The sequence below is a fragment of the Erythrolamprus reginae genome, chromosome 2 (genome assembly GCF_031021105.1).
Source record: "Erythrolamprus reginae isolate rEryReg1 chromosome 2, rEryReg1.hap1, whole genome shotgun sequence".
NCBI lineage: Eukaryota > Metazoa > Chordata > Lepidosauria > Squamata > Dipsadidae > Erythrolamprus > Erythrolamprus reginae.
The window spans coordinates 115,342,823-115,364,601 of NC_091951.1; the positions used below are offsets into that span (position 1 = coordinate 115,342,823).

Here is a 21,779-nt window from a genome sequence, read left to right on the forward strand (position 1 = left end):
CAATATTCCCCATTGATTTTGACGCAACATAATTCCTTATGGAGTTCCTGCTGGATACTGATACTTTTAGTGTATTTTAAAATATTTAAATCTAAGGGATCAACAACTCTTAGATTTGCTGAATGTTCAGAGTGTTTTACTTGACTTTTTACAGATATGAAACTAATGCCAACCCTGAGAATTTAGCAAACTATTAAAATGATTTGGATCTTTGCAATTCATTCAGTAAGCATATTCAGTTGGTGTCTTTCATTTAGCAAACACAAGCCTCAAATGACCTACTATGCCTGTTAATAAGGTTGTTATAGTAACATGTAGTCTGATATCAGTACATGACTATTTATATAAATGTAATATGACCTTAACCACAACAAAGAATAACATGTGCACAGCAGTCAAGGAAAATGAATTAGCTCTTTGAACAAATAGCTGTAATGATCTAATAGAAAGGAACAGGCTTACACTTTAAGTCTTGTCTATGTTTAAAGCAGAGTGAGCAATTTTCCTGCAGCCAAAGGATTAATGTTTGTAGTAAGTACTGGGTATTCTTTGCATTTCAACGGCAAATGTTTAAGGGAGACTATTGTGTCTTTCCATGTTTCCGGCTTTAAAATGGGAAGAAACTATTTGTCAAGCAATCATATTCAAAAAGGCCTTTAAGAGAACTACAATTCACAGGGTTTTTTTAGTGATCACATTCACAGAATTACCAAGTATGGCTTCTCAGCCTTTTGGCTAATATCAAGTGTAGAATTACCAAGTAAGGGTAGAATAGCAACACAGATTTCTTGTACAGCCAAGAAACAGGTACAAATTAACTGAAAACCTAGGAAGACAAAATTTTGGGACTACCTTGTCCATAATTCATTGCTACTAAATATACGGCTCTGGCACTTTAGTGTTAAGTCCCTAATGAGCAGTAATTTGTTTCTCCATGTTCAGAGCTGTTTGTACTTTATTTAATGGCATTGGGCAAGCTTTAGCAAAAATATTTGTTTTTGGAAAGCAACTTGGGTGCAATTTCCAACTCAGATATAAGGTCTCTTATATTAGTCTCATACAGGACTAGTAAAAAATGGATGTGCAGCATGTTCCTTAAAAAAAAGCATATAAAAATTAATCAATTTTAAAATCTGTGTCAAAAATAGAATAGTGACAAAAATGTCTTGCACTGAGGTTATGTATTTCAGCTTTACATGAAATATTTTATATATAAAACTCTAAAGTGATTTGTTCAATTTAAAAATCTAAAGAATTCAAAAATAAGGCATTCAGTATTTTGAAAAAAGTACAGATTTACAAAATATGTATATTCTGTCATGAAAACTTCACACCAACATTATACACTTTGAAAAAAATACAAACAGGATATATTACAAATTTATGTAGCAATAACTTAGGTCATAACATGCAATAAAAAGTACATTAATCAAAGTACACAAGCTTTTAAAATTTTGAAACTGAAGAGCATTTGCAAATGCATCTGTACGCAAGTCAAACGTGGCACTTGAGTTCTGGTAGCATTTTCTATCGCAAGTTAAATTGTACATGATGATTATGGGGTGTCTGTTAATGAAAGTCATTTCTTATGAATCATTCCAACTTTGTTCAACAATAGCTGAAACTCGTTTTTCATATTCACGTTTGTTCTCTTGATAAAGCTGTGCAGCCTGACTGTTGGCAGGACTATTAGGATTAGGTTCATCAAGCAGTGACTGAAAGTAGAGGAAGCCAAAAACATTAAAAGTATTAATTAGCATTAAAAAGATAATGACTAAATATAAAATAATGCAACACTGGACAGAAATAATAGCAATAGCTTATAGTATTTAGACTTATATAACACTTCATAGAGCTTTTAGAGCCCTCTGTAAGTGTTTTACAGAATCAGCATATTTATTTATTTATTTATTTATTTATTTATTTATTTATTTATTTATTTATTTGATTTGTATGCCGCCCCTCTCCGAAGACTCGGGGCGGCTAACAACAATAAAGAAGACAATGTAACAAATCTAATATTAAAAATAATCTAAAAAAACCCCAATTTAAGAGACCAATAATACAAACAAGCATACCATGTATAAATTCTATAAGCCTAGGGGGAAGGGAAAATTGCCCCCAACAATCTGGGTCCTCATTTTACCCACCTCGGAAGGATAGAAGGCTGAATCAACCTTGAGCTGGTGGTGAGATTTGAACTGCTGAATGACAACTAGCAGTTAGCTAAAGTAACATGCAGTGCTGTACTCTAACCACTGTGCCACCCCGGCTCTACACTGATGTCATAGATACTTTGTTATAGATAAACCCTGGCTCTAGATTGATGTTATAGATACTTCATATAGTGTTAAAGTTCGACCAAACAATCTTTTTTGACAAATGTAGTCATATACCAACTAGCTTAGTCAAATAATGTAACTTACACCTGAAGATTAACAGCTAGCACTTCTACATCAAGTCTGAAAAAAGTGTTTGTTATTATTTTCAAATCACCTGAATTGAAGTTAAAATAGATGAGACATCGTATGTTGGACTCCAACGATTTTGAAGAATATCTAAACATATACTTCCATCTGCATACACTAAAATAGAAGATATTAGAATTATGTCATTTGTTCCAGATCATTAATTTCCAGTTTACTACTATAATTTGAATTCAATGATCATCAAAAGGTTTCTGATTTCTCTTAAAAGTAATAAAAAATGTTTGTAATTTTTTAGTGTTACATCCAAACTAGGTTTGCTAACTTGCTTTTTGCTAACTAGAAAAAAATCGTAGGCACTCATGGCTTCTGGTTTTGATGGGAACAATGAAGAAGGCAATCTAAGAGAGTCAGTCCCTGACTTAACAGTTTCCAGAGGAACTGTTTCAACACCATGCCGAAAATTCAAATTATTTTGATATATCAGGGCAAGTCAATAACATATTCCTCCCAAGGTTTAATATTTTAGTATACAGTGATCCCTCGAGTATCGCGAGGGTTACGTTCCAAGACCCCTCGCGATACTCGATTTTTCGCGATATAGTGGTGCGGAAGTAAAAACACCATCTGCGCATGCGCGCCCTTTTACCATGGCCGCGCATGCGCAGATGGTGGAGTTTGCGTGGGCGGCGGGGAAGACCCAGGGAAGGTTTCTTCGGCCGCCCAGCAGCTGATCTGCTCGGCAGCGCCGCAGCAGCAAGGAGCCGAAGATCGGGGTTTCCCCTTTGCGAGGGCGGCGGGGAAGACCCAGGGAAGGTTTCTTCGGCCGCCCAGCAGCTGATCTGCTCGGCAACGCCGCAGCAGCGAGGAGCCGAAGATCGGGGTTTCCCCGCCGCCCGCGCAAAGGGGAAACCCTGATCTTCGGCTCCTCGCTGCTGCCCGCCCGCCGCTCGCCCGCCCGCCGCTCGAGAGCAAGAGGGGGAGAGATAGAGAAAGAGAGAGAAGGAAAGAGATGAGAGAGGGAGGAAGAGAGTGTGAGAGAGGAAGAAGCAAGATAGAGAAAGAGAGAGAGAAAGAAAGATGAGAAAGGAAGAGAGTAACGTCATCGGGTGGGAAAAATCGCGATATAGCATTTCGCGAAGATCAAGATCGCGAAAATCGAGGGATCACTGTAATTTTAACTGAACATTCCAGAAATCTCTGTAAAGAAGAAGTTCACAGACTTATTGCCAAACAATAAATATTTAAAAATATATAACATACTTCAAAGAGACCTATTTTTTTCATAAGCAGTGTAAGTGTAGCTCATATAAACCAGTCATTATATTTAGATATCATTACTTATTTAATTAAGTGTTATTATTCATACAGGAAGAAAGCCTATATTTTATAAAAATATTGACCCAAATAAAGTTTATTTTTCAAATTTTGGATTTAGGCAATGATTAGTAATTTAATATATGAGATTCAGGAGCCATGGATTTCTAAAATTAAATCAAAGGAAAGCTGTGGTTTAATGTAGATTAAAGTTTATTTTTATTTATAGTAACAGAATGGGAGATGGTATTTACTGTAGTCTAATGCATCTCCTTATAAGAGGAAAATAACTGACACACCTATAATTTCTTTGTGATTTCATACCTCTCCCTGTGGAAATGTACTTCTTTAAAGATTCTAAAGGTTTAATTTTTCTGCATCTTTTCTGCTTATTTTAAAACATTTTTTGTATCATAATTTCACAGCAGCGTATAGTAATAAGGATAATAGTAATTTATTACTCATCACTTTTGAATTAATACATTGTAAACTACCTTTTAAAAAGGCAATAAAAGAAAAATATAAATAATGTTTAAGTCTGATTATAAGCAGATCCTCAGTATGACCGAATTCCTGCTTTCAGTTACTGAATTACTGCTTCCAGCTAATTTCCTACCATGACTTCAAGAAAAGAAGAATATATCTGAAGAATGGTTATTAACTCTGAGAGCACCAAGAATTTATCATCTTAATTTTGATATTATTCTTTTGACCTAAATGATTAATATTACATTCATTTTATAAATTATCATTGGCAGATTGCGAAGGATTTCTGGGCTAACCAGTTGTCAGAAGTCTATCTTCAACATATTGCTGAATATATGATTACACTGAAGGTTTTATTATTGCATCTTCCAATAAAACTTACCATTGGGATGAAACATCTTTGATAAAAACCTAACCGTTGGCGGTTTATTTGGATATTCTTCTGAAAATTCTATTATTAGTTTAAAGGTCCCTGTGTTAAAAAAAAAAAGCAATAAGTGTGGGTGGTATAGCTTAGGTCGGAAATAAACAAATATACATATATATGCATTTTTGCTTTTAAAAAGTAGAATAACATGTATATAATACTTTTCCTTGTGACCTTAGTCAAATATCTTGAAACATGGTCACAGTAAATCCATCAAAAATTAACCAAATTTTTTTTATTTTTGCAAAAACAGAGCCTACCATTGCAGAAACAAGAGTTAGATTAAACATTTATTTTTATTTCAAATATTAATAAAATACTGAAATGCAAATAGAAATAACATTAGCTTCCTCTAGCAATCCATCTAAAAGACTACGGACAAGACCTAAACCAACTTAAAAATTAGCTATCAATTATTTTAAAGGAAACACTGTACAGATCACTACGGTAGATTATTACTACAAATGAAGAAATCAAACACAAAAATAGAATGCAAGATCATGTATGACTGGAATGACTAACTGGTTCAGAAGAAAAAAATGTAAACACCTCATCTGTAATAGGTATTAATTCTTCTGCTAAACTAAATGTTAGGACTTCTTTACATATTATTCACTCCCTGTACAGAATCTAATTTTAAAAATTTGGTGCTTACAAAAAAAAAATGGCATGGAAGGGGAAATAGCCTGCAGGGGAAAAATTGTGAATTTTTTGGTCTGAACCCAATTTGATCGTGTTCAGAAGTATTTGTGACCAGAGTGTTTACTGTACTAAACACCCACCCCCACTGCTTTGTATTAGAAAATTCAGGCTCTTCTGTACTTCTCTCCTTCCTTCTCACACATGCAAACACAGAAAATATAGAGATATAAATAACCCACAGCTGAATTTCATAGTCTTCGCAGGTAAACAGACAGGAAATACAGCTAGATGAAATAATTCTACTTTTATTGTAAGGCCAGAATCTTGTTCAGTCTAAGGATGCAAACTTCCTGCTGCCACATTTAGCAGCCTAATCAATTAGGGCTGATCCTTCCTAAGTTTCTTTCTCTGACAGTTAAGCCACTGAGGCTCCTGTCCCAATTGTCTCATGGTTTCCCTGGCAGCATCTCTAACGCTCCCCCTTTTCCCAAAGGTCATATATGCATTTCATTACACATACAGTACTTTTTCCTTTTTTAAAAAAGTAAACAATTCCAATTAAAAAGGTAAAAACTAATAAAGGTTTAAATATATAAGAAATAAAAGAGAACTAGAAAATGCAATAGAAAAAAAAAAAGAATATGGTAAAGAAAAAGAAAATTGATCTCCCCTTTCATCCAAAGTATCAATTTCCAGGCACAATTCAAAGTGTTGGTTATGACCTATAAAGCCCTTCATGGCATCGGACCAGAATATCTCCGAGACCGCCTTCTGCTGCACGAATCCCAGCGACCGATTAGGTCTCACAGAGTCGGCCTTCTCCAGGTCACGTCAACTAAACAATGTCGGTTGGCGGGCCCCAGGGGAAGAGCCTTCTCTGTGGCGGCCCCGACTCTCTGGAACTAGCTCCCCCCAGAGATTAGAACTGCCCCTACCCTCCTTGCCTTTCGTAAACTTCTCAAAACCCACCTTTGTTGTCAGGCATGGGGGAATTGAGATATCTCCCCCGGGCCTATATAATTTATGTATGGTATGTTTGTAGGTATGTCTGCTTAAAAATGGGTTTTTTTAACTATTTTAAATTTTAAATTGTATATTATTAGATTTGTTATGAATTGTTTTATTGTGTTGTGAGCCGCCCCGAGTTCACAGAGAGGGGCGGCATACAAATCTAAATAATAATAATAATAATAATAATAATAATAATAATAATAATAATAATAATAATAAACAATTTTGGTAATTTATCACCATTTTAACATACAACAAAAGATCTCTTCTTCCTGTATCTCTTTAAAACAAATTCTTAAAACTGCAGTCCTAGTCAGCAAAAGTTTAACATTGCTCAAATAAACCAACTTTACATTCCTTTAATTCAGGAGTGTGAAACTCGTGGCCCGCAGGCCAGATGAGTTACGTGCTGGTCCCGCCCCTGCCTGGTTTAGCAAAGGGGGAAAATATCCTGATACGTTACATGACGCCACGAGTTTGACACCCTTGCTTTAATTTCTAACAAACTTGCTTTTTAAAAAAAAATAATTCAAAATAGCAGCATTTTCCTGCAGGACCAATTATTTCAAAATCTTATTTCAAGCCTATAGTACAGTATCTGGACCTTGGTCCATTTTGTTACTTTCCAAAAGCACGATTCCAATTCCTCTTTTGTTATTTCAAAAAAGGGATTTGAGGGGGGGGGGCTTTAAATTTGTATTTAAAATTTATTTTGCTAAGAATTGAAGGAAAAATATATGATGTTATAAAATAAACCTGTCAGTCTAACATTTCAAATAGTTAAGCAATTTCCCAAACTGATTAACAAATGAGGTTTGGCAAATCTTATGTCCATATAGGCTACAATACAGCTGTGAGTTTAGTTGAAATCCCTTAACTCTCAGCTACTCATAAACCAACCATAAAAATCTCAGTTCCTGCAATGCAAATGGGTGATCCCTCTCCTTTTTCTGGAGTTTGCTGAGCAGAATTCACCATCTGGTTGTAAAAATTTCCGCCACATGCTCCTTCACAGACATCTAGTCCACCATGAATCCTCACTAGGAGCCACTCACATAGTATTCTTTTCAACACAAATTTATTGGCGGGAGAGGGTTTAATATATATGTATAGATGCAGAGAAAGAAAACTTCCACTTTTTGTATAGAACGAATAAAAATATTTGTAATGCAAATTCTTCCTAGGTGTAAAACATGGTAGGGATCCATTCTTTCTTCCATTATTTTGAGATAAAGGGATTTCAAAATGTATTAACTAAGAGTTACTAGAGTGCAATCCCCAGTATATCTACAGACGTAAATACCACTGAGTTCCAAAGAACTATTCCATTATTGTTATTTTAAGCCTCAGAAATATATTCATTTGGAGTTTATTTCACAACAATTTGAATTTCCACTTTTGGAATCTTACTTGTAATCCAAAAATAATCCTTCAAAGAAAACAGATATGTCTGTGGACAGTTTTAGAAGATGTTACTATATTCAATCCAGTTGCTAGAAAAAGGTAATAGGATCTATATACTATGGCAGAACAGGAAGCATATCATCCGTAGGAGTGTTGAACTCCCCCACTGAAACAAAAAAAATAGCTACATAGGAAAAGCCCAAGCAACATGGCTTGTGTATAGCCACTTACTTTTTTGAGGGAGCTGAATAAGAATGGTTTCTAGGAAGGGACAATTCACAATATTATTCTGCTCTGTTCAATTACAACAGGAGGCAGTGCCAAATAAATCTGATCCAAAAACTTTCGTGAATTTATTAGACTTATAATGCATCAATTCCTATGATCTAGTATAAATGCAGAATATTAACATAAAACAGTTTCAACCATGAAACTGACACTTTATTGCCTATATTTGTTACTTAAAAGTACATTCTCACCAATTATAAGTCTCTCACATATATACCTATCCTTCAACATGTTTTGAGTTATAAACAAGCATATTTCTAACTGTATTAAAGCTGTAAAGGCTCTGCAACACTTTGGCTTCAATTGGAAAAAAAATGCAGAATGCAAGTATAGCATCTGTTGCAGAGTCTTTAAAGCAGAACTGATCCTGGAAACAGATGCATCTGCGTTAATGAGTCAGTGGCAGCTTTACAGAACTAAATCTGAAGCATTGCACAACCTTAAAAACGCTTCTTCAAGACATAACATTTAAAAGTGAGAAGTGGGTGGCTATATTGTATGTCTGCCACTGCCATAATAGTCTCATACTGTGGTTGTTTTGTATCAAGGTAATGTAATATACTGGAACATTTGCATTTTCAAGTGTCCAAAGATGAATTACGACAAAGTATTACGGACAAAACTGGAAATCTGTATGAAAGATAAAGTGGCCCTTCAACCCAGGTGCTTACTAAATACACTAATCAATTAGAATACAAAAGCTTGGTCTAATATTTTTATATGTTATTGTCTAAACGTTTTGATATGTTATTGTCTGAGTCACTTTTCTCAAAATGGCTTTGTCGACAGGCCTGGAGGCCATGAACCAACAATAACAATGGCCAATTGTATGAATGTTAGCATGCATGTTGGATTCGTTTTTAGGTTTATTAGGGTTTTAATTAATGGTTTTATAACTCAGTTTTATCTTTGACTTCTTTTTTATTGTTGTATTTTATACTGTTGTAAACTGCCCTGAGTCCTTCGGGATTAAGCAGCATAGAAATCGAATTAAATAAATAAATAAAATCCAGTTGAACGAATGACCTCAGATTTGGTAAAGCCTTAAGAGTGCCTCTCACAAGTGAGAACCAAAGAGTGGCTTTAGTAGTACAGTGGGACCTCTACTTAAGAACTTAATTTGTTCCGTGATCAGGTTCTTAAGTAGAAACGTTCTTAAGTAGAAGCAATGTTTCCCATAAGAATCAGTGTAAAAGCAAATAATGCATGCAAACCCATTAGGAAAAAAAATAAAAGCTCGGAGTTTGGGTGGGAGGAGGAGGAGGGAAAAGAGGAGGAGGACAGTCGCTGCCGAAGGAAGATGAGATGAGGGGAATCAAAAACATCCAAAACTTTAAGGCTTAAAAAAAAAGAGGGACTCTGAGATGGTGAGGAGGAGCACGCGCCTCTCATACACCCGGCGCGAGGCTGCCTCCTATACACTGGCTGCTGCTGCTGCTACCTGCCTCCTCTTCCTTCCCATGTTGAAGGGCTCCCATCTCTTCTCGCTCACTCACTTTGTACCTAGTGCCTTTCCTTCACTTGTGGTGACTCCTTGGCTGCCCAGAGCAAAGGGAGCATTTCTTTTCTCTGGGTGCTGGCAGAGGTTTATTCCCTGTCCAAGCGCCCAGAGAAAGGAAAATGCTTCGTTCGCTCTGGACTGCCAAAGCCTCCTTAAGCGCCACCAAAAAGGCTCCTCTGGAAGCCCAGATGTCCAGGATTAAAGGAGGAATGGCAGGAAACTGGCCGGGCCTTCGTGCCACTTTCAAATTTCCTGGCAATTTTTTCCAGGCTCGGGTTCTTAAGTAGAAAATCGTTCTTAAGAAGAGGCAAAAAAATCTTGAACACCTGGTTCTTATCTAGAAAAGTTCTTAAGTAGAGGCATTCTTAAGTAGAGGTACCACTGTATATAGAAATCAGACCATGCTAAAGAGAGCATTTTTCTTCCTGAATAAAGGGGGGGAAATGCGTATCTTTTAGATTCCAATGTGGATGAATTCATTTTTAGAATAATCAAGTCTGCATTAATTGCATTAATTATAATCCCATGTGAACCGTAGATTTGAGTAGTACTATTTTTAAAATCTAATTTACAGCAGATTTTGAATTTTACTCATTTGGTTACCAGCTTATTTATCCCACCCTTCTCTAGAGATCTCTTGCTGGTTCACATTCAGATGACAAAAATAGATACAAGGGATGAAAAATAATCCATAATGTGTTTCTTAAATCTACAAATGTTTCCTGGAGAATTGTTTCTTTTTGTTCAAAAAATATTGTAGCTTCTTTTGTTGCATATGGAAAACAGATTGATGTATTTAATTTCCAATTAATATTATTTGCTAACAGATGTTTTCTGAATTGTTGTTTTTTTTCCATTGAGAAGCAAATGAATATTTGCTATATAGTCAGTTACTGTTTCTTACATATTATTTTTCAAATCTGTTTCAGGTATCAAATGCAGGAAATACTATATAGGCTAATGAAACTAAAACAAAAAAAGAAGAAATTTAAATAAACATACCGTCTTCAAAGGGAGTACCTTCAGGCCTGAAAAGAGAAACAAGATCTATAGTGATTAAGTCTTGCACTTATTTATACCTGCACTATAAATGACAAAAATAAAACTCACATTTATAACTATTCTGTTGCAATTGGGTGTCCCATAAATATTCAGAATATATCATTGAAGATAAATGTAATTTTCTAGTACCTCAGGTCATCTATTATCCTGAGTCCTACTTGCATTTATAATTTGAAATAAAATAAGCACCAAATGGGATTTTGCTTACAAATGTTCATTACGAAACACACATAGCCTTGCTATGATGCCACATTTTTATTTTTTAATTTTGAAAACTTTGGAAAGACTTTTATCAAAATATGTTGGGTAATCTTATTTAGGATTTATATCATGTGTAGAGAGAATTACCACATATATATTATCTTTACAACTGAATTGTTTACTTACCCAAAAATTACTGCATTCCATTGCATTATATTGTTTTCTGATGGTGCACCACTGACCCCAACAGGTGGATCTTCTTGTAATCTTTGAATAAACAAATATAATAAACAAAAATATAAAATCTGACAGTATGCAAACACCAATTAAGCAGTTTGAAAGTAATCAAAATCATATCATTATTCTATTATTTTCCTACTTACCTCTTTTAAAAAACCCTATTGACCTGTTAGGAAAAATATAAAATATAGAAGCATTCTCTCCAATTTAAAAGATATTGGCCAGAATGTCCTCACTACTGCACTGTGTTTTCCCCAAAATAAAGACTCTGTCTTATACTTTTTTGAACCCTGAAATAAGTGCTTGGCCTTATTGCCATGCACTCAAAAGTCCGACTGGGCTTAATATTAGGGGATGTCTTATTTTAGGGGAAACAAGATATAAACAGAATTTTTTTTTTTAAAGAATCCAATTGTTGCAGGTAATTGATATTACAGGTAGTTCTCTAAACTATATTTGAGCTTGGAATCTTCAGTTGCTGAGTGCAGCTGTCATTATGCAAGATATCATGTGACCATTTTGCCCAAAAACAAAAATCCTGGCTTTCTCACTTGTTGTTTTTAAATGCTCATGCAGATCATTAAGTGGAACACAGTGGTGGGAGAGGCCCTCGGAGGCGTGGTACAGGCTACAGGGTTCATCAGTGCAAAGAAAACTGCCATAGAGCCAGGAGGTCCAAGCCTTCTCGGCACACCCCACCATTGTTTGGGATGCAGTCACACATGTAAATTGCTCCTCTTACCTTTGCATTTTTCTGCAGCTGCTCACTGGCATGCCCAGCTGATATGGGCCAGAGACTTCCTTTATTTTAGTGGACATTTGAAAACTTTTTTTAAAAACCCATGTGATTTTGGAGGAAATCTCTTTCCAGCTTTCTGAACGATTGTGAGAATGGCACCTGCTTGCAGAATGATGTGGGTGGCCTTTACAGGAAGACCATACCACACCTCAACTGCATATGCTTGTCGGCAGCTGCAGAAAAACTCAAGGTAATTGAAGCAAGTTATATGCACTGCTTGCCCTGAAACTGGTTGATGCTTCCTAGATATGATGGAGTGGGGACCAGATCCAGGTGTCCAAGGCTGCAGCAGCTTTGCAGGTGCTGATGGGCCAGGTGGGCAGCTGAGATGGGGGGAGGGGAAGAGACAGGCAGATAGGGAGTTGCAAAGGCCCTGCAGTCAGTTGTAAGGATCGGTGGACTGCCGGCTAGAATAATATATGCGCAAAATTGGAAAGGGGAGGAAATCCCCAAGGAAGAAGAGGTTATAGCCAAAATATTAGATTGCGCTGAAATGGACATGATGACAAGAAGATTAAACGATCAAGAAGATACTAAATTTTATGAAACATGGAACAATGTTTATAAATGGATAGATAAGAAAAAATAAGACATATAGATTGATTTTTAGTTAATTTTTTGTATTTGTTTTTACCTAGGTGATAACAATATTAATACTAGTTCAAAAGTATTTTTTGACGATTATGATATAGTAGTCTATGCATAAGTATAAGTAACATATTAAGATTTTTGATGTATAATAGTTGAAATTAGCTTAAATGTTTGGTTTGATGGTTTGACATTATTTTATCATAATAATTAGGATTATATTAAAGGTATTTTTTGACGATTATGTTATACTAATCCTATCTAACATTTACATCGTATTCAAGATTTGTAAAACTTCAACTCAAATTTACTAACTTTTTTTTATAATAGTTAACATATATTTAATTATGTATTCTTTTTCTATATTTGAATGTATACTTTCAAAAGAAGCGGGGGAAATACACCCCCACTTTATGTTTATTGTTTGTATGTATTTGTTTGTTTTATGAAAATTAATAAAAAATTGATAAAAAAAAAAAGGATCGGTGGACTGCTCAGTGTTCAAATTTTCATCACACGAACCCAGGAATGCTGCAAGAATCTTAACTTTGGGTGAAGGTTGTAAGTCCCTTTGGTCAGCAGTGATATTTTCAAATGGCCACTGAATGAACAGTCATTAAGTGAGGACTATTAACTATCCATATAGTTATCTCCATGGGTATTGATTGTATCTCTCCAAGAAAGGGACATTGAATTTATCTCTGAAGCAGCAATAAATTAGGACAGATTGGAAACTTAGAAGCCTTTTGTTTGTATCCAAACATTAATCAAAAAAAGCCATTTTATTTTGGTGCCTGATTCTGATGTGCTGTCCCATTCCATTCTATCTTCTCTATGAGGTATTCCATCTTTCCAAACTACAGTACTCATATATTTTGTGCATCATATCCATGAAGTATCTTAATTTTTTTACATTATTCAATCACTCAAACTGAATTATCAACAGGCCATCCTTTACAGGAAAGTTAAACAGCACAAAGTTCCACCACGTGGCAAATGTGGCCTCTATAATTTTATTCTATAACTTTTTTTATCCTTGACAAACAATTCGGCTACTATAACATGCAAATGTCTTTACTGTAGCATTAATTATATTGCATTATACTCATTTATTTACACCTAAGAATTCACAACCTTTTATACATGTTTTTACAGGTTTCCTACAGAGCTGTATCTAAAATAAAACTGCAGTCATATACTTTTGTTTCTTAGGAAGTAATTGCAAAATAGTAATAATAAACATAAGAGGAAATTACATGATCCTGCTAATCTATGCTTCTTTGCCCTTTAAAACTGCTCTGAACTTTATACAGCTCTGATTTTTCAGGCATGCTCAGTTCAATCCATTTAATGTCAACAACACAGGCTTTCCAAAGCCTTGGCTGGATAGCAAAATAATGTGACCCTCTGCTATAAGACAGCAAGTTTGCACACTAATGTCACACCAAATTATACATTGCCATGTGCATTTCAGAGATAACTTTGATTATTAAAGCTTCATTAACACCATGCTGTGAATAGCCTTTCACTCTTTAAAATTTGTATACTAAATGGGGATTTTGTGAACGCTGTCATCTGAAGATCGCAGAATACACTACTTCCAGTTTAAATTCATAAACTTTCTCCCATTAATAACAGCATTTGTCAGAAGCTTTCTGACAAGAAATCACCTCCTGGACCACTAGACCAACCTAGCTCTCTTAGAAGGCACTGTGGAAGAAATGAATTCCATTTTGAGATACCTATTTCTCATATTTATTTATTTATTCGACTTCCATACTGCCCAATCCCGAAGGATTCAGGGTGGCTTACAACGTAATAACAATACAAAAAGATACAGCAATAAAAAAGAAGTCGAATATAAGCTCTAAAAAACTAACCCCAGTAAAACCCATTTATATAAAAACCAATTAAATCTTATGCATGCACCGCATTCATAAAATAAAATTGGGCCACGAAAGATGGACAATTTATGGCATCCAGGTCTGCCTGCAAAGCCAGGTCTTTCTTGCCTTGTGAAAGGCCAGTAGGGTGGGAGCAGTATGGACATCGGGGGGTGGGGTGGTAGTTGGTTCCATAGAGCCGGGGCAGCCACAGAGAAGGCCCTTCCCCGCGGTCCCGCCAACCTACATTGCTTAGTCCAGGGGTCCCCAACCACCGGGCCGCGGACCAGTACTGGGCCGCGGGGCATGTTGCACCGGTCCGTGGAGTCAGCAGCTGCCGGCCCTCATGCCGCCACCCCCTCCCTCCAGCGCTTCGCCTCCCACCGGGCAAGAGGCCTCGGGAGGCAGGTTCTGCCGGCCACAGGACGATGGATGGGACAGAGGGGCGGGAAGGACCAAGAGGCTCAAGCCTCTTTTGGCTTCTGCCGCGGGGCGCTTTTGCGTTTTTGGCTGGGGGGAGGCAGGAGGGCCAGCCTGACCCCCTCTCTCCAGCGCTTAGCTCCCGCTGGGCAAGAGGGCTTGGGAGGCAGGTTCTGCCGGCCTCAGGACGATGGTGGGAAAGAGGGGCGGGGAGGACCAGCACCCCCATGCTTAATCCCACCCCCAACCACGCCCCCCACTGGGCCATAGAAAAATTGTCTTGCTGAAACTGGTCCCTGGTGGAAAAAACGTTGGGGACCACTGGCTTAGTCAATGGGACCTGGATGAGGGCACCTCTGTAAGCTCTTATTAGTCTCTGGGAGGTATTTAATATGGATTTATTTATCTTTGCTAGGTACCACAAATGAAGCATATTTCACATTGTTGCTTTCTACATAGTGCTAAATCTAAATGGTTATCTAATGACTGAAGTGCAATTTAAATCCTAAACAAATATCAGGGTAGAACTGCTTTACATATAGGCAAATACAGTGGTCCCCCGATTATCGCGAGGGTTCCGTTCCAGGACCCCTCGCGATGATCGGTTTTTCGCGAAGTAGCAGTGCGGAAGTAAAAACACCATCTGCGCATGCGCAGATGGTGTTTTTACTTCCACCGCAGCAGCGAGGAGCCGAAGATTGGGGTTTCCCCGCCGCCCACGCAAACTCCTCACTGCTGCCGCGCCCGCCGCTTGTCCGCCCGCCGCTTGTCCGCCGCCTGCCTGCCCGCGCGCCCACCCTTCGCCCGCCCACGCCGTTCGCTCGCGCCGCTTCCCAGCTGAGTCCTGAAGCGAACTTCCGCGTTTGGCTTCAGGACTCAGCTGGGAAGCGGCGCTGGGGTTTCCCCGCCGCCCACACAAACTCCTCGCTGCTGCCGCGCCCGCCGCCCGCCTACGCCGTTCGCTCGCGCCGCTTCCCAGCTGAGTCCTGAAGCGAACTTCCGCGTTTGGCTTCAGGACTCAGCTGGGAAGCGGCGCTGGGGTTTCCTCGCCGCCCACGTAAACTCCTCGCTGATGCCCGCCGCTTGCCCTCCCGCCAGCAAGAGGGGGAAGACCCAGGGAAGCCGCCCAGCAGCTGATCTGCCCGGCGCCATCTACGCATGCGTGGCCATAGAAAAAAGGCCGCGCATGCGCAGATGGTGTTTTTACTTCCGGGTTGAAAAATCGCGATATAGCGTTTGGCAATGATCGAGATCGCGAAACTCGGGGGACCACTGTATACATATACAGTGATCCCTCGATTTTCGCGATCTCGATCTTCGCGAAACGCCATATCGCAATTTTTCCCACCCGATGACGTCACTCTCTTCCTTCCTCATCTTTCTTTCTCATTCTCTTTCTCTATCTTGCTTCTTCCTCTCTCACACTCTCTTCCTCCCTCTCTCATCTCTTTCTTTCCTTCTCTCTCTTTCTCTATCTCTCCCCCTCTTGCTCTCGAGCGGCGGGCGGGCGGGCGAGCGGCGGGCGGGCAGCAGCGAGGAGCCGAAGATCGGGGTTTCCCCTTTGCGTGGGCGGCGGGGAAACCCCGATCTTCGGCTCCTTGCTGCTGTGGCGCTGCCGAGCAGATCAGCTGCTGGGCGGCCGAAGAAACCTTCCCTGGGTCTTCCCCGCCGCCCACACAAAGGGGAAACCCCGATCTTCGGCTCCTCGCTGCTGCGGCGCTGCCGAGCAGATCAGCTGCTGGGCGGTCGAAGAAACCTTCCCTGGGTCTTCCCCGCCGCCCACGCAAACTCCACCATCTGCGCATGCGCGGCCATGGAAAAAGGGTGCGTATGCGCAGATGGTGTTTTTACTTCCGCACCACTACATCGCGAAAAATCGAGTATCGCGAGGGGTCTTGGAACGTAACCCTCGCGATACTCGAGGGATCACTGTATGCTGATTATCAGCTGTAGCATCCATTCTGAAACATCTACACTTATAAAAATCACTTGTTTTCTTTTGCCATTCCCTCCTACACTAATTTCAGTCTAAATGAATGTTGGCCTTCCTATAGCTGCACTCATTTTCCAGTTAACATTGCATGGGAGCAGCTGTAATTTTAATATGGTGATATATACATTATCCAAATGATCAGTTTACGAGCTGTTGTTTAATTAGGATTTTAGGCGTTATTGATGAACTTTATTAGCTCTGCCAGGAAAGACATTTTGGACAGTTTTCTTAACAGCTTGCTTGAGAAAAGGGAATGGCCATGTTTCTGCCAACTAGCAATAACAAGCTCAGATGCCTCCAGATGTCACTAAAAGCCAAGAGGCAAAGAAGACAGAAGGAAGCAACCTAAGCAAACACGGAAGTACAAGCTCCCCCTGTCCATAAAGAAAATTAAATAAGCTTCCTTGTGCTAGAGTTACTAAGTACCTGGAATGTTTATTGTATTTGCTTCAGCACAACTGGCTTATTCACAAGTATTTTATCAAAAAAGTATTTTCAGAACGATTCAGAGGGGGGGGAACACAAATCACAGGCTCATAACCTATTTTTCTTCCATCCACCTTTTCCATTTCTTCCTTTCAATTATAGAATTCATTAGCCAGTCTTTCCCAGATTTTACATGCCTGAAATAAGAAGCTGTGCACTATTCTTTTTGCATATGTATTAAAGAGCAAAGTGACAGGACCGCCTTCTGCCACACGAGTCCCAGTGGCCGATTAGATCCCACAGAGTTGGCCTTCTCCAGGTCCCGTCAACTAAACAATGCTGTCTGGCGGGACCCAGGGGAAGAGCCTTGTCTGTGGCGGCCCCGGCCCTCTGGAATCAACTCCCCTGGAGATTCAAATTGCCCCCACCCTCCCTGTCTTCCGCAAGATGTTAAAGACCCACTTATGTCGCCAGGCATGAGGGGACTGATTCTCCCCCTTTGCTGATTATAGCACTTGAGAATGGTATGATTGTGTAGCATTGTTTTTTAATATTAAGGGGTTTTAACTTCAGTTTTACTAATAATAGATTTGTACCGCTGCTTATTGTATTTTATTATTGTTGTGAGCCACCCCGAGTCCTTGGTGAGGGGAGGCATACAAATCTAATAAATTATTATTTATTTATTATTTAAGGGGCATACATAAGCGCACTAGAGTGCCTTCCCTCCCCTGTCCTATAGTCTCTCCTATATCTTGTATTTCTTCTCTACTATATCCTCTGTAACCTTCATTGTGTATTATTGTGTATTGGACAAAATAAATAAATAAACAAATAAAATATTAATTATTACTATTAGGTCAATTCCAAATATACCGAAACGAATAGCTAAGAGATTAAAAGATTCAAAATGCTAAAGAAAGAAGAGGATCCCTACTTTCGACTTCAGGGCTTCCTCACTCTAGATTCAGCCCTGCTTGCTTTTATTTTATTATTTTTAATCCGATTGTGCAGCATTGGCAAAATGCTTTGTAATCAAGTGAACGGAAAGCATACCAAATAAACACTTGGAAACCAAAGACGCAGTTCAACACAATCTATGGCCCATCAATTTATGGATAAATGTTTTTTTTTAAAATCAAGTTTGCGGCTTTCCTGCAATGCTTCTAACCTTCTTGTCTGGGGTTTAGAAAGAGAAATAAACATGCTTTTCGTTTCCCCAGGTTAGTACTTGGCAGCAAATCAGTAGCTTTTTAAAAGCAAGGCTTCTGGCCCCCATTTCCAAGAAATAGTTAAAAAGAAAACCCTGGCACTTGCTTTCTCTCTCTCTCAACTACAGGCCCCCAGTCAGCTGTATACTAGGTCAGTGTTTCCCAACCTTGGCAGCTTGAAGATATTTGGACTTCAACTCCCAGAATTCCCCAGCTAGCATTCGCTGGCTGGGGAATTCTGGGAGTTGAAGTCCAAATATCTTCAAGCTGCCAAGGTTGGGAAACACTGTACTACGTGGTCAACTCATCAGTCCATTTTAATCCGGCTGACTTTTTATTTACAAAACAGGCATTAGACCCACAAGGCTTTCAGAGTCTCTAATGGGAGGTTCTTTGGGGTGGGAGGATTATTAAAACAACAACAGCAACCACCACCACCACCACCCATATGCATCCAATAATCCGACCGCTTTCAATCTCGTTTCTCAAATAATCCTCCTTAGTTTTAAGCATCCTCATTGTTTTCTTCTTCTAACGCGGGACGGCTAAAGAGAGTGGAAATAGTTTTCTTACAAAGGAGGGAAAGACTTTTTTTGCCGAGCAGTTTTTGAGCAGAAAATAATAATCCAAGATTTCCTCTTTCGCTTCTTATTCCTCTACGAAGGGCCATATTCGTCGCCGTCCGGAAGGGCAAAGAGTAGTTAAGTTCCAGCCAAGGACCCCCCTCCCCCAAAGACATATATCTTCCTTTTCCCCCCTAGAAAAGGGGACACGGGGGGGTTCGATCCCAGCTCAAGCGCTAAAAGAAAGGGTTTCTAGCCTTGGAAAGAGCGATCCGGGGACACGCAGGGAGCATTTTACCTCTTGAAATCCCTCATTAGCCTCCGCCTGGCTGGAGTGGACATGATCTTCTCGGCCCGATGATCGAAGACTCCCGGTCGCCCCCTCCCCCAAAAACAAGCCTCGGCGCCGCTTCCTAGCACAAGCTGCCTCGCTCCCCGCGCTGCTTCACAAACAACTCTGCAATGGCGTCTCCCTCCGCCGGTGGGAGGAGGGAAAGAAGCCACCCTTCGCGACTCTACCACTCGGCCCGCTTGTGGGGGAGGAGACTTAAGAACGCCTTAGGAACGTACCACCGCGCCGGCGTAAAAAGGGGAGGACCTTTTCTCCAGAGAGACCGCGGGGAGTTTTCACTCGCTTTTTTTAAATGAGCCTGAGGGGCGCCGTTAGGGCGCGCGGGCAATGTTGTTGTGGATTTCACTTGTAGCGCATGCTGACTTTTAATTTCAAGTCCGTTATTCATGTTTCTCTATATTAACCACGTCGTTAAGTGGTGGAGGTGTGGTATAAGCCTTATGAAGAATCTAATTATAAACAAGTATCTCTGTCCTTTAAGAGTTAATTTAGTATCGCGGTGGAAAATTGGTCAGCCCTTAAAGATGCCACATGATTATTTTTGCCGCCTAATGTAACCAGCTTGAACCTATAGGTATATGACTCTATGTGTGTGTGTGTGTGTGTGTGTGTGTGTGTGTGTGTGTAGCAACCTTGCCCAGCAAAGGAGTGCTGCTTTGCAACAATCTTCCAATGCCTTTTTTTTACATACATCTCCATTCTATTATTTTTACATATATTCTCCATTCTTCATTGTATTATTGTTTACTGTATTTATTGTTGTTGTGAGCCGCCCCGAGTCTTCGGAAATCTAATAAATTAAACTAAATTCTAAGATGAAATCAGGGTTGCTTAGGTAATAAAGCCCTAAAAACGGGCGGATAATGTCCACTTCATTTTCTGCAAAATGAAAAGTGTTTAAGAACCGGATCCACATAGTCCCCACAGAAGCAACTGTTACTATACTAACGCAACGGGAGACGCAGACGTACGTGAATGAAAGGGGAAAAAAGATTTAGCGGAATGCCTTAGTTACAGCTACGGAAATATTGCAAGCTTTCCGATTGTGGGCAATGAGGGTCGATTGCCCAAATACGCTCAAAATGAAACGAATTTAAAATAAAAACAAAAATCCCTCGATCAATATTGCATGTTGATGTAGAAAATAGTTTTACGAACGGGAACTATGATGCAGCTGAAACCACCCGCTCCTGAAACCTCTAATGGTACAAAGGTGCTACGTGAGGACAAAAGAAATGAGCTTTTTCCGGGTTGTGGGCACTTGGCATCGCCCGGGGGTTTTAAAGTAACTTTTGCCGATACGCGCAGAACTATCCCACTAGACAGGACAGCACGCCGTCTTCTACCTGGGAGCTGACGTCACCCAGGACCTTGCCTTGCCCGAAACCTTATCGAACGCGATGACGTCGTGCCTGGCTGTTGACATAGCGGCGGTTGCCATGGAACTGGGCCGGTTTGCTTGGCTAGACCTGGGAAGACTCAAGATGGGGATTTCCCGGGAGCAGGTCAGGAGCGCCCTAGATAAGGGAGGGAAGTTGTGGGATATCCTGGTGTGACGCGGGAAGGAGGTTCCCGGAGGCCCGGAAAAGAGCAGGCAGGGCCGGGTGTGCGGTGGTGAAGCTTGCTCAGCTTGCGTTTCCAAACACTAGCATGGGAAGAGATGTGGAAGTGAGGAAAAAGCTTGCAGACTGACAAATCATCAACATCCAAATGCAGGTTTAAAAGCAAAAGGATTATTTTGCAGTCTTGTAATAATCCCTTGCTCCAGAGAAAGCTTCAAAATTCACATTTATTTAGGTACTCAGAAGTGCCTAAAAATAAGTGTGCAGGGGATTCAGTTGGATATGCATTATGCAACATCAAAACGCACCAAAGGGCATATTTGCAATGAAGGTTAATCAGAAGTTTCCATTCTGATATCCCCCATGGTGGGCAGAAGGATCCTTATGTGTGTGTGTGTGTGTGTATTTGTCTCTGTGTGTATGTATGTGTACATACACACACTCTCACACACACATATATATTCTTTTATGTACACTGAGAGCATATGCACCAAAGACAAATTCCTTGTGTGTCCAATCACACTTGGCCAATAAAGAATTCTGTTATTTCAGATTTATTTTATATGCCCACCCAACTCATAAACTCTCAGTAACTCCATGAGACTTACAAGGATAAAAGCCCAATACAGAAATAAATAAAATGCAATAACCTCCCTATGCCCTACTGATGACAACAATCAAATGCACCATTTATCATTTGCATCTGTTAAATGGTTTTTATGCTTCCTGCAAAAATCAAGGAGTCAAACATTTGCCTTTTCTTTTTCTTTTGAGAAGTGAGAGATACTCCATCATAGCAGAGTATACCTAGTACAGAAAATAAGGATAACTCGCAAAGAATAGAATAGAATTTTTTTTATTTTCCATGTGTGATTGGATACACAAAAATTTATTTTGGTGCATATGCTCCCAGTGTACATAAAAGAAAAGATACATTTGTCAAGAATCATAAGGTACAACACTTAATGATAGTCTGG

At 39.5% G+C, this 21,779-nt stretch overlaps 1 protein-coding gene across 1 annotated transcript; it reads right to left on the reverse strand.

The window, feature by feature from the left end:
* Positions 1-1,164: 1,164 nt before the first annotated feature.
* On the reverse strand, positions 1,165-19,414 carry UBE2B (ubiquitin conjugating enzyme E2 B). The gene is made up of 6 exons (XM_070739240.1): positions 19,187-19,414; positions 10,952-11,032; positions 10,505-10,530; positions 4,612-4,701; positions 2,497-2,585; positions 1,165-1,715 (listed from the first exon to the last, which is right to left on the reverse strand). Exons 1-6 carry the CDS (start codon positions 19,228-19,230, stop codon positions 1,587-1,589), a joined length of 459 nt encoding a protein of 152 aa, XP_070595341.1. The 5' UTR covers positions 19,231-19,414; the 3' UTR covers positions 1,165-1,586.
* Positions 19,415-21,779: the final 2,365 nt, after the last annotated feature.

Coding starts and splice junctions, on each gene's coding strand:
- UBE2B (XM_070739240.1), bottom strand. CDS start 19,230: ATGTCCACTCCAGCCAGGCGGAGGCTAATGAGGGATTTCAAGAG. Junction 11,033..19,186: donor CTAATGAGGGATTTCAAGAG/GTAAAATGCTCC, acceptor GTTTATTCAAAG/ATTACAAGAAGATCCACCTG. Junction 4,702..10,504: donor AGGTACTCCCTTTGAAGACG/GTATGTTTATTT, acceptor TTTTTAACACAG/GGACCTTTAAACTAATAATA.